This window comes from Anneissia japonica, unplaced genomic scaffold (genome assembly GCF_011630105.1).
Source record: "Anneissia japonica isolate Jap-2015-1 unplaced genomic scaffold, ASM1163010v1 scaffold287717_len1600092_cov198, whole genome shotgun sequence".
In the NCBI taxonomy this organism is placed as follows: Eukaryota; Metazoa; Echinodermata; class Crinoidea; order Comatulida; family Comatulidae; genus Anneissia; species Anneissia japonica.
The window spans coordinates 418,669-433,164 of NW_022755469.1; the positions used below are offsets into that span (position 1 = coordinate 418,669).

General features: G+C 32.2%; 1 protein-coding gene and 1 long non-coding RNA gene across 2 annotated transcripts in view; one reads left to right on the forward strand and one right to left on the reverse strand.

Annotated features, from left to right (window-relative positions):
* LOC117123476 (kin of IRRE-like protein 1) overlaps window positions 1-14,496 on the reverse strand; it is a 28,565-nt gene extending 14,069 nt beyond the window's left edge. The window contains exon 1 of the mRNA XM_033269414.1: window positions 14,030-14,496. Within this exon, the coding sequence (XP_033125305.1) occupies window positions 14,030-14,141 (112 nt within the window). The 5' untranslated portion in view covers window positions 14,142-14,496. The remainder of the gene's footprint in view (window positions 1-14,029) is intronic.
* LOC117123478 lies at window positions 4,861-6,267 on the forward strand. The gene is made up of 3 exons (XR_004447858.1): window positions 4,861-5,047; window positions 5,432-5,510; window positions 5,958-6,267. It is a non-coding gene; the product is annotated as an uncharacterized LOC117123478 (long non-coding RNA).

Sequence of the window (14,496 nt, forward strand, 5' to 3'; positions counted from 1 at the left end):
GAAAAACACAATTTGTCATTAAGAAAATTGAATCCTATGTTAGTTTTACAGGTTTTTGAGAGACACTGAAATTTATAAACTACCAACAAGCCTTTCTAATCCTTAAGTTGTTAAAGCTTTTGTTGGCATCCACTGGCCTGGGTTGCTTGTGTTTTTATCGGGCACATAAGTCTCACCCCCCATCTTGGCGCCACCACTGTATGTTGTGAATAATATTTGCACTTTTCACGGGCTATGATATTGCTTTTACGCTTGGAACTTGAGACATGAAATCCATCAAATTTTGAAATATCAAAAAAAAAAAAAAAAAAATTATTACTTTGTAAATATTTCAAAAACTACTTGACAGTGTGCTTACATTATCTTACAATTTTTTCTATCAGCCCTTTAGCTACAAAAACCACACACTTATGCTATGTTACTTGGGTAAATTACAATAGTAAAATTTAGCTAAAAGCAAATGTATTCACTCATCATTCATTCCCCTTGGGAATAGGTGTCAGAAAGTGTCAAACTTGAAGGAGGGGGAGTAGAACCATCAACCCCCAGATTAACAAGCTGTCTTTCAGAAATTGATCAGTCCTGATAAAAAAACACTTTGTGACTTCTGAATTTTATGTAGGAATGGCTATCTATGGTATTGCTCTGAAGCATATCTTTTGTATCCAAATTATTCAATCACTTTATTTTCATTAGAAAAGACTATTTTTAACCTTAAGGAAGGTGGGAAGAAATGAAAATGAAATTTTCTTTTGTCATTTAGCAAAATGATGTATTTTTTTTAAAGTTAGGTAACAAAGAAATAAAGATTTAATTTGTATTTCAGGACAGCATTGGGAATAGTCAAACTACAAACTACTGTATTTCTGAAATTGACATTTTGTTAGCAGTGAATCTGCAAGCCAAATATAAATCAAATATAAAATTTCACAAACATTAAACAAATATTAAATATTTAATATAAAATTTTATTTATTTTCAAAATCATTATCAATGGCCTGCGGATACACAAAACAGTATATATAAAAAATTCTCGCCTTATAGTAAGCTTATTTCATCCATAAATACAAATAGATCGATTTAAAATTAAACTTCCTTTCACAAAATTTTCCAAAGATAGGATGCCCATGACATCTTTTGGTTCACTGAGATTTGAGTGCAGTTATCCAAGGCAATAAATCAGAGATCAAGTCTTTTTGCCAGTGGCAGCTGGTGGCAGGCAGCAGTAATAATGGATTTGACCATGCTACACAGTCAAGGCTACACTACACTTTGGGCCAACACACATTTTGATCATTAGTAGTAGCGCTGGTTTAAAGAAGATTAAAAACGTTAAAAACATAAGCATGCCCTCACAGAGCCTAACAATCAAACATCCTGGCAATCATGAACATTTCCAGAAAACCTGACATCAGAAAAGTTGAATTCATAGCGTCTCTCATTTTGACCATTGATTGGAATGATAAATCTTGTTAGAAGTGACAGGCAGTAAATGAGTATGGTAAGCTATCAAATAACCATTAACAAATGAATCAAGATTTTAATATTCATCAATTCTATCTGTTCTAAAGAACATTGATATGTCGCCAATACAATCAGGAAAATAAAACCAATTGCCAATATAAACTATGGATTAAATAAATGCATTGTAGAAAATAAATAACAGAAAATAGTAAAGTACTGCGTAAGCCAATTACTCAACGATTTCTGCCTTCAGTGGCAAATAATATATTAATTCCTTGCAACTAATGAATGACGAATTCAGAAAATATATCTGTTCCATTTCACTATCACTCCCGGCATTTATATAGCGCCTTTCTTGGCAGTAACATAATATTTGGTATGTATAGTACTGTATATCGTGCGATAAGGACACCAACGATTTTAATATAATATATATATAATATTATAATGATAAATATAATAATTGGTAGTAAATTCTAAAAATAATAATAAAATAATATTACGACTTGAGTTTGCATCAAGAATTATCGTAGGAGTGATGTTTTGCCCTACCTGACGTATTATTGTACCGAATACCCAGTACATTCCCAAATACTGTAAATTTACAAGTGATTCAGGTGGGAATCGAACCCACGACCTCCAGATAACTAGCCTGAGTATTCAGTATGATAACATGTCAGGTAGGGCAAAACATCACTCCCAATAATAATAATAATATTAAACATATGTAAAGGGATTTCCTATTTAGATATACAGTAAATAGGAGAACTTTACAGACTTACAAATTGTATTAATACACATAACAAGCTTTTGTCCACATTGTGGTCTTCATCAGGTGAATGTGAATTGAAAAAATATGTAGATATGTGTACAGTTTCTCTTTGCATTCAAAATATCTTGATGATGTCTAATTGTTGAATTACAATTCAATGCAAGTTTTGTTGTTATAATTATTTGTCAAATCTCATCTCCACAAAGGCTTGCTTCATTCGTTACTGAATGATGATGTGTTCAGATTCAGAATCTGTTCCTTGTAATTTGATTGTAAATTGACATCAAATTGAAACACAATGAAATCTTGCTATACATTTTTTTTGTTCTAAATTTCAGGGAATGTCATGAGTCACAGTAAAATCTCAAAACTAGTGTATGATTTTAAATAACGTTTCTTTCCAACACACAATACAGTGTAGACCTAAACAAACGAACTATAAATATGTATAGTTCATCCAACTATTTTTATATAATTTTATTTAAAAACTGAAATGATTCTCAATTTCTGGTAAGTCTTGGATCATGATAAAATAAAAATGTGTTTCTTATAAATAACATTAAAAGCAGGCTGACCTTTCTTTAATTAAACGTTAGGAACATTTTTGATCATTCTAATTGACTTGAAGTAATGTCTCTTAAGCTATAGTTCAACCAACTAGGGAGGTTTAATTAGCGATGTGTATTATTGCATATATAACTAAAATTTTATTTATTTATAAACAGACTATGACTTGAATTTACAGTAATTATTATTATGCCCTGTGGCTCTTTTAATATATCTCATGCCAAAAGATATTTGTCAGACATATATCCAATAAGCTGTGTATTGTCATGAAACTAGTGTATTATATAATTTGATTGTGTTATCTATGGTTTAACTGTTGACGATCTATTAATAACATTTTCTCTCATGTCAAGTGTTTGGACCAATTTTAAAGTAGTTCTAAAATATAAATGATTCACAGTGGAAAAATTGCTCAAATTTGCACACATTTTGAAATCTTGCCTTCAGATTCAGGGCGTTTTTCCTGATCCCAAGAGCTCTGCATTATATACCCCCACAGGGTCTGGGGTTACCCTGAACACCAGCAGTCAGTTTTAGTATAGCAGCATGAATAATGAAATAGATTTAAAAGAAAGTGTGTCATGGCAATTAATTTATCTCGGGTGATAATGTTGAAATATTTTTCCGGCCCATTTCATTATTAGGCCTACCGTTAAATTGAAGTACATAGGCTTAATATGTTTTCAGATAAAAAGCTCTTAGTTCAGAATTTAAATTAGGTTTAATGGATATTGAAAAACAAATCCTTTATTAGAAGGTAATTAGGTAATTATGCATTGACAATATCATTAGGAGATGCTTAAACAAATCATTCTGGGGTGATAGATATTATACATTAAATGGGGAAGATAGTTGAATGCTCCAAAATATATTATTTTACATTTCTATCCACAGGTAAGTTTATTTCATTGATGTCAGCAAGTAATCATTTATTGAATTATAGTAAAGCTTTTGAAGTGCTCAATAAAATAATATATAATAATTTTATTTAAGGAGTAAATGTTTTGCAATCATGCTTTTAAAATTTCCAACTATATCTATCTAAATGTTGTCCAATCATGTGGTTGTTTGTTTCGGAGCATATTATATAGTTTATGTAGATGAAAATGTTTTCAGATCATTCTCTTTAGTGTTTCTAAGTATCTTATTCTTCTTTATTATTATTATTGTTATTGTTATTATTATTCATTATTATGATGTTATGAAAACCTACCTTAAGGGGAACTTAGACAATGGAGAAATTAGAGAACAATTAAAAAAACGATGTTAAAGGGAAAAAAACACAAAAGATATTCCCATTAAGTAAAAATTGGTGCATATTATTATTATTATTATTATTATTGTTATTATTATTATTATTATTATTATTTATTAATATTAATATTATTATTATTATTATTATTATTATTATTATTTTTATTACTGATATTTAATCATTGGCAGCAGGGAATATTCTTCCATCACTCATTAATTAATGGTGAAGTTCTCAAACAACTGATGGTGTAAAATTAATAATATGACTGGATTTGAGAAGGAAAGTAGTGTTTAATTGTTAATCCAATCTAGATCATAATGAACTAATTTGTTTTTATTTTACAAACATCTAGCTAAACATTGCCTTATTCTTTAGTATTAAACTAAATAATGTAAATTTACCTGCTTAATGGCAGGATTATTGGGCGGTTAACTGAGGGTTCTGAATATTGAGAAGTTGTCTCAGCATGTGGTTCTTGGTATTGCAGCATATCGTATAGTTTTATTGATATTTTGATATTACACTTTCTTGTATGATTCACAATATACAAAAGGCTCTGAATATTTTACGAGTTCATCATGTGGCCGCATAGTAATAAAACAATATCTATTCAAAAAGAATACAGCGTGTATAGTTTCCCACGCATTCACTTGTTGCACATTCTTATTCCTTACTTTGTTGGTAGCTTTTAAATACTCATTGATGATTGTAATTTAGCATTAAATAAATAAATATTGTATAAAATAATTCATGTAAAAACAATTTTTTAGTTTTCAGCTATCCAATTGGACTTAGTATTTTACTAGGGTCCTTTTAAAAAAATTGTATTCGCATCCAACATCAAGTAACTCGCCAATTACGGAATGGATCGATACTTTAAACCAAATGGCTTACAAAGTGGAGTTAATTTGGAGTGGAGAGAAGTTCTGCTGTCAGAGGAATTGAACCCAGAACCTTGGAAGTGGAAGGCAAGCATCTTAATAACTAAGGTATACAACTCCACTTCCACAACTTTTTGAATATTAAATGATAATTATCTTTTTAATCAGTATCATGTTTTAATCGAAGTAGAAACTCATTCCAAGGAGGAATGTACTTTTATAAAAAAATTAGATTAATGGATGTTGGGTTGTCATGGTAGCAAGGCTAAATTATAAGAACTCCATATCAAAAAGTTAGAAAAAACAAGGTGATTCAAAGAAATATTTTTAACTAGGTCATTTGAAAATACACAAATTAATATGTTAGAATTTTTGCTGAAACACAAACTAATTCAAATTTCATCAATATTCTGTATAATGAAGGTAGCCTATTATAATGAAAAAAGTACATTTCTTTTGTTCTCCATCAATTATATTATTTATTAACAACAGGAAATTTGCCAATTGTCGAAACAATGGTCAACGATCTAAAACCAAAGTAACATTACACTTCTCTCTGGAGTCTGATGAGGTAAGTCATCCTCATCTGTTCTCACCTTATACCAGGTGGTAATACTGTACCTCATCATCTACTAAGCATTGAGTAGAGAGATGGCTAGTCCCTGACCATGCCAGGATGGATGGGCAACTGGTCCCAGTGTGATTAACCTTCTTGTAACTTCAACTTAAAACATGCAAACAATTCAACTTTGATATATTGTGAAATTGAAAGATTTGTGTTAAATGCGCAAATTAACTTGTGTGGTTTGGGTTTATTCATGGACATTTATGGGGTATTAATTAGAAATGGATACTTCTTTCCCTCTAATGACATCTTTACACCAAGCATATATCAATTTAAAATAATATTTATTATTATTTTTGTTTTTATTGTATATTTACTCCTAGGCCTACTATTTTGGGCACCAATAATGTATTGGAAGGGCAACATTTATTAATTTATAGAATGTCTTTTTAGATCAAGACCCAGGATTTCAGCAACTCACTCACTGACTGGTCGTCAGTGTGGAATACCATCATCTCTCGCAACCAGAACAGGCTCAGAGTAAGAATTATTACTGTTATGTTTTCTTACTTTTAAAATTATTATTATTATTATTATTATTACAGTATTATTAGTATTAGTACCTACCTAGTCATCATCGGACATGATAGACAGCAAGAAGAAGAGATAGTATTATATTTTCATAAAGTTACAAACATTTATGCAGATTTACAATTGAAGAATATGGCCTTATGTGCCTCATGGCACGAAGAAGATAGGTGAAGTGACTATTAAAGAATTTATTTTAATAATTATTAATATTTTTGTGTCATTAACCTCTGTACTCAAAATAAAATAAAACAGGAGATACAGTGAAGATTTGCATCAAAATTTATTTGAAAAATACGGGTAATAAGTACTTTCGGTCAAAGACCATGATCAAGTAGTATATATTTTATTTTATCATCAGTACAACATGAACAGGATCGGATCATTAACAAACCGACGGATAAGTAGCAAAACAAATCACTGATACATATATCAATAATAAAGGCAATCATCACTGTAACTCAGTGGTGGCTCTAGGATATATTTTCTGGGGGGGCTAAGTTGTCCGACAGGGGGACTTGAGATTGTAGGCTCGAGCTGGGAGAAGGGGTTGGGAGGGGGTTCCCCCTCCCAAATGAGATATTTTTAAAAGAATATCAACATCTAGATGACCGAAAATGGCACTCTGAGATTGTGACAGACATGTGTTGGCTTGTTGTGGGCCTATTTTTATATGTTTTATGGTCTGACTACCCGACAAGCTCTGTCCGGCGGAGTGGCTTGACCCCCCCCCCCCCCCCCCCCCCCCCCCCCCCCCCCCCCCCCACCACTCCGCTGGCTCCGCCACTGTAACTCCCAATGTTATTTTCCCCAACTGTGCACTAATGAAAAATTAGTGCACGGTTTGCTGGATTTTTTTCGGTTTTTACCATTCTTATAAAGAGTCACACATCTTTTTGATGACCATAGGATTCCTGCTATTCCATTTCCTGGGAAGTGATGCCAAATGAAATAAATAAATAAATCAATTGATTGGGAAAAATGTAGTTTTCAATTTTTCCCGATAATTGATCAAGTTGCTTACCATCTGTTGAATAGATACATATGAAATCAAATTTGCAATTCTTATCATGTTGAGTTGATCATGGCAATGTTAACACGGAGATTACGATCTGTGAAGCAACTGGAGCCAAAGTGACCTGGCTTCATGAAGAATTACTCTGTTACCATGACAACAAATCTTTAAAACCATGGATCATCTTATATCTAATCCCAGAAACCACTTGCTTCACACCGCCTACTTTGAAACAATTAGGCCATTTAGATTTTTTAGGATATGCTCTAGTAATATAAATTGTAGTTGTAATAAACATTTGCAGATTTGAGAAAAAAGGGTGGGAAAATAAATAATAGAAAGAAATATTAATAAAATTGAAACATTTAAAGAATGACTGCCTACTAAAAGAAACTAAGTCGAGTTACCCCTATTCTCCCCCCCCCCTTAAAATAGAGAAAATTACAGACCTGAGGCTACAGTATAGTCAATTGAATATTAATCGACCTTGACTTTAAAATCCGAGTAAGCTACTACTACTTCCTACTTCTATTTACTGATCATCTTTTTGGAATGAGTTTTAAATTATGGTACTTAGTTTAAGATTAATAATTATTTTAAATATTAAAGGGAAAAACAAGAAATTCTTTACATAATCACTGATAAGATTGTATGAAACAAACTCTTTGGAATGTCATTTTTTTATCTTTAGAATTCATGAACAAGAACAAAAAAGAATAATGATGGCTTGCATCACATTTTTTGAGTTTCATACTATCTACGAAATTTATCGGTGGACCACCATTGTACCACTGATAACATTATATAATAATATAGAGTAACAAAACAAATATGCCTTCCACATTTTAAAGAAACCAATAAGGCCAAATAAAAAAAAATACTAGTTTCTCGTCCTCTCACGCATTCATTTTCTCTGCCTCACCAATTTTTATTTTGTTAAAAATTTCCTTTATTTTACGAAATGTACGAAAATCTTTCTAACTGACATCGGTAAAATTCCTCTCTCGATCGTTCGTAGTTGGGGATACATATGGTATGAACCACGTCTAGTGCTTCTTTTTTTTGTTTTCAATGTGTCTACTTAGTAAAAGTGAGAAAGTATAGCTGTTTCCCATCAACCATCTTGGATTTGCCATCTCACAGTAAAAAAAAAAGGGCCATCATTCTCCTTTTTTTCAAAATATTGGGATGATAAACTAATTTTGGTTTTTCTTGGTCTAAAATATATGCTGGTTTTTATGTATAATTTGTGATATTTTGTTGAATATTGGACCTGCCGGATATATTTTGAATTATTTCCATGAATCAAAGATGTGGATCTTAATGACAGCTTGAGTACTCATCAGAAATGACGAAGGGAACAAGAATGCGAGCTTATATTACGAGATTTAACTCTCATTATAATCAGGAAACTTGCAAAGTGGTTGCAAACAAGTAGTTTCTATCACATCTGAGAGCTAGCCCCCATCTGTTTGCATCATTCATTTATAACAAGTCCATCCTAAAGAAAATGTAAACACCATGCGCTGTTTGTCATGTGATTGGCTACTATATGACACCCTGTCACCTCATTGTAGTCATAAAACTACATCAAAAACTTGGACATGCTGGAGGAGGGGCTGCTCTCTTGGTTCTCCACCTTGAGATTGGAATTTCAAATCTCACACATTTTGCTCATGTCCCGATAATGAAAAGTTGCTGTTATTTTATGGCCGGTGAATCCCATTGGGAATAGGAGTTAATTTTCCTTTAGAACCTACCATCTCTTTCTTGAAGCAAAGCTACAAGAAAGGAACAAAAGGCCAACAAGTGAACAATCAAAGCACCTCTGATAGTGGCCAATCCCGAATTGCACAGGCAACAAGAGAAAAAAAATCAAGGATATAAAATTTGAAGATGTAACACTAATTTGTAAAATGGAACTCAATACATAAAATAATACCTAAGATGTTTTAAGTTTTAATGTGTGTTTTTAGATTTCGATTCAAGTACTTAATTAGCTTGAGGACATGCCATTGCTGAAATTTTTAATTTCTGTTGTGTAAAGTTTTACCATGATTAAAGAAAAAAGTTATTAATACAGTTGAACTTGTCTAAGTCAAATCAAAAATGACATTGAAAAATTGTTTAACTGTGATAAAATTCGACTTGCAGGGCGTTAATTAATGGAAAACACAACAATTTGGCATATAAAGTAAGATCAACTTAGAAATTAATTTAATAGTTATGAAAAGTCGACTTAAGCAAGTTTTACTGTATTATGATAATGATAAAACATTGACTGCAACTTTAAAGGGGGGAAATGTACATTAAACTAGAATGATTGTTATACAATGCACTGTAGGGTTACTTTGCACTCTAATACATCTCTGTGACAGGGTGCTGAATGAACATCCCCTTCAGTGCCTTTGGGTTCAACCATAATTGACCATTTGACCATGAACATAAAATAACCTGAGTGGGAGGAGAGGTGAAATAGCATGGGAGATTGATAATCTCTGTTTTAGGGAAGAAATGTTCATCATAAACCTGTTAACAAAAAGTGTAAATCAATAAAACTGGTGATATTGGGACCTGTGAGGCCGTTTCATTTTGATGCTCTGCTTACAAAATACAAGCAATTACAATGCAACACGTTTCTAACAAAAAAGTAACTCAAATTTCTCAAGTACCTGATGAAAAACATTTTTACGAATGTAATGTGTTTCTCTTCTAATTTTCCTGTCACCCATTAAAAAATCCTTATAAGTTTAAAAAATGCCTGAAAAGGACCTTAATACTATTCTGTTGCGAGTACATTGACCAATGATCACTTTAACCGCTCTTTTAAGTAATGTGCAACTCTCTCTGTACATAAAAACAGGGGGTTGGGCAACCAGATATTTCAATTTCAGATGATTTGAATCAATCTATACCTCAACCTAACTATGCAAGATGGTCCCCTCATGATACTGGTGCAGCTGATAAACTATATTTTCTGAGTTCTTAGTTTGTATTTATGCCAACGTTCTAGGCTATTATTTCATAAAAACATGCTTGTTGATACAATTTTAGGGGTGGGCGGGCACTAAAGCCTGTTTATCTTCCTCTAAATCTGCCCTGGGAAACAGAAGAGCATGTGATTTGAACCAGCGACCAAATGATTTTTACGGCTGAGTGCACACACAGTGGCTTCTATTAGTCTCGCCAACTTGGCACTTGCAGAATAAGAAAAATGTTCTTTCTTAAACAAATTAAGATGTTGCCAAGGATACAAAAGTGCTACCAACTTGAAATGTAATTTACCGTGAAAGATTTTATGTACTTTATGGACTAATGTTTACTGTCAACTCATCAGCTATATAAAAAAGCTGTAAAAATTCTACTAAAAAATAAAAGCGGGGAAAAATCATTCCACTCTATGGCTTATTATTGGAAATGCAGTGTTTACTGATGAGACTTCACAATTTCCAGCCTGATTTGCCTCAACAAAGTAAAAAATGTTTAAGTAGGCCTACGTTCAGTCTGCTTTATTGTAATATATGCTTCTTGATAATGTATATTATTTATGTATTCTGAATAAATCTGCATAAATTGTTGGAATATGAATATTATCCCAAAACCTGAACTTGAACTTGCATTGAACTTTCTAATAAGATTATTATGTTTTTTTATTTTTTTTATTTGGAGTTTAGGCCTATTTTTGGCCTATTTATACAAATTTTATTTTGTTTACTTTATTATTGTATTTCTGCAGTCTTGGTTTTTGTATCCTGTTCTCCTCTTTCTTTTTTCCTATTTGTTTTCAATAATTTATCTCGGTTTAGTAGACTGCCAATTTTTTTTTTCTAAGCTTTTAAGCCATTAATCTTGAAATCCAGACAGGAAACCTCTCATTTTAATTAACAGATTACGCTCAACATCATTACTTGCTTCGTGAATCACCTGAATGTCTGAAATAATAAGTCGGAATTGTCAAAACTATTTTACAATCATTATAAATTTTGCTTATGTGGGTTTCATCCCTTTTTGTCTTGTCAACCACTGAGGACTGCTCGGGGGCCGTAGTTCAGTGAACCCCTATTGCTATGCCATTGCCTAGACTTACGTTAGACTGTAAAGGCAACAATGTTCTCCAGACAGTAAAGATTAACACATTATGTGAATAGTATTGTCATATATCTAATAACATCTACGTGAAGTTCATTAAAGTGAGCGTGGTATGTTGGTGAACTTTTCCTCCTTGACTGTTCATCAATATCCAGCGACACTTAAGGGGTACATGTCCTATTTAAATGGCTATCAAAAGTTTCTTACCCTACTGTTTGCCAATATATATTTTCTAAAAGGCAATAAAATACTTCAATCTTTAATAGTGAATACTGGTGGTTAATATCTAATTGATAGTTAAAACCCTCTTGGCGAAAATTGACATACAATAGGCCTACATAATAGTAACATAAAAGTGATTAAAATTTTTAACAAATGCAATTACATTAATCTCTAAATTAAGACCCTTCCAGTTGAAGACCACTTTCAATTAAAGACCACTTTTCTGTGGTCGTAAATTAACAACTGTCTTTAATCTTCATTACTCTATTTAGAGATTAAACCTGCTATAAAAGACCATTGAAACCCGGTCCCAAAAGTTGTCTTATATTTTGAGTTTAGTATATAATCTCAGGCATGTATATATATATATATATACTTATATATTGAAAGGTAGTAACTTAAATATTCTCATAAGTTTAAGTTATGGTAATAATATTAGATTCAATAGGAATGATGATGATTCTTCTGGCATTTTATCACAGTGACTTTCTCTGAAAAGATCACTCAAGTCATTCATGTGGGTTTGTTCACAAATATTTTTGGGGACATCAGTACAATAACTTGTGTCAAGCTGAGTAAAACATCATTCCATCATTATTATTTGAATTTCCTTACACAAACATCTTTTGAAATATTTAATTTGTGGTGAAAGTAGCATATGTTGGTACTGTAAATTAATTTATTCTTGGTACGGCCAATTGTTGTCATAGTGAAAAATCCGGTTGCTTAACCCCATGCAGTGAAACTCGACCAAGTTTTAAATCCCAAAATTGTTAAGAAATTCATTTATATATATATATTGAAGAGTAGACCTATGAGACACAATATATACATTCACATTTATAATATACTTACATTTATTTAATATTTATTTTATTTTTATTTGAACCGTATTTAATTAGGGTGAACTGTCCAGCAGAAGATGATCACTTGGGACCCTCAAAATTTTGGACTATTAATTGAGCTATTATGGAAAATCCAGTTATTCAATTGATCAGGAACATTACCTGTTCAGTCAATCAATCACAGAATAAGTCAACCAATCAATGTATCCATCTGTATTATTGGCATAAGCTGAGTGATGAAAATGCACCCCACCCCCCTCACCCATGGCAGGGAATTGGTTCCACTAAGTGAGTTAAAATATTCAAAATGACCATTATTTTTCATTGGAATAGAAATTTAGTTCAGCTTTCTCATCCCTCTGTTGGGATTTTTCTTTGCTTTAAATTCAAACATAACCACAAAACAATTTAAAGATGAAATTAAAAATTTGAAAAATGAAATTCAACATTGAATTGCTTCCTAATTTACATATTGAATTAAGTTATTTATCTAAAAATTAGAATGAGAAAAAAATTCTTATGTAATAATACAACAGTAATTAAGATCAGTGTTACAACAGCTTTTTTGCACAGAACCTGAAATTGGCTGGTAATTTAAGTAGAATTTTGGTAGTTCAAAATGTTTACATTTGTAGGAGATAGCAGGATAAATGTATGCCCACATACATTATGTACTTTAATTTCAATGTACTGCTCTAAAATATTTGAGTTACAATTTTATGGGTTGAATAAAAATCGACTAAATTGTATTTGAAGCTTCTACTGAAAGTTTTTTTACCATTGAGGGCAGCAGACTAAGTTCAGTTCCAGGTGGCATTGAAGCAGGTGGCACCCTACTGTATAACATGTGGCATTTTAGCAATGCGTAAGTGCGGTCAAATATTTCTTTACGCTTGAGGGAACGGGTAAGTGCGGTTCAAACATCATTTGCGCTTGATAAACAATATAAACAAACCAGAATGGTAAGAAGAACTATGTTTACATTTTAATCGGTCAATAATTACTGACCCATTAATTGTCACATCTCCTTTTCCAAATAAAAGAATAGAAACTCAAATGATCAATGCCGCATTCCTTGATATGGATTTACTGTCGAGAAAGTGAATATGCTGCACGTAACAGTACTAAACGAAAAAAAAAAATCCTAGAGGAGTAATGTTTTTCTTACAATACTGTTTTCCTGTAAACGTTATACTTATCGTGTTTTTTTTCAGTTATGTCGATAATCATAACAAGATTGAATGAAAAATGTAAGTGAAAAAAATATGCAATATAGTCCTATTGATTGCTTGATGGCAGACACTGTTATGGTCACTGGTAGGTCTGGTATACGTGGGTGTAAACTAGTTGTATATGAAAGAGATCAATCCAATCGATATTATTTACAAGGAGCAACAGGTATAGATGACGACATTGTGACGTAAGCAACAGGTATCAAAATAAGTTGGATTTGATTGGATCCGAGTTGATCACCTACATAAATCGATTGAGAACATAATTCATCGAAAATATAGCGATGCCGATTCGTGGGTCTAATGTTAAGTGCCGTCTGAGCACAAGTTGAGAACTAGTGCTGGTGGGAAACTATTGGAATGGAAAAATATAGGTTTCTTGATCAAATGTTAGGCCTACCGGTATTTTACCAATTCACCCGGCTGTTAATACATTGATTTTATAATTATTCGATAAAAAAGAACTGGTCCAACTAGCCCTTCTGATAAACGATGAAAGAAAAAAAAGAAGATAAAAATCAATACCAGACTTACCTCTAAGCACGAAGGTCGAGAAAATTAGCAACAGGAAGATAGACATCGTTAGCGTCTTCATTAATGAATAATGATTTTTAGAGAGCAACCCATTCGTGTGCATACTCTGCATGAGTTCTTGCCAAATAATGTGGAACAAAACTCGATCACTGTTTCAAAAAAATATCTTTTCGAGAAGTTGATTTGGTGTCCATCTCAATTGCATTTCCAGCGATCTGCCTCCTCCCACTTTCGATCACTGTGCTTTTGCATATTTAATTAGTTGGTAGCGACAGAATCAGAAACGCTTAGAAGAGAACGTGTCGTACGTGCGGAGAAGAAACGGACGGAACCAAATTTAATAGTCTCAAATACATTTCATTTTTTTCATCTTCATCGTAATGTTTTGCAGATTATTATAATTGCGTGATTGTTCTTATACAAATTGCGATCGTCTGAAAGATCGTGACTGGCTCGCTTTAACACGT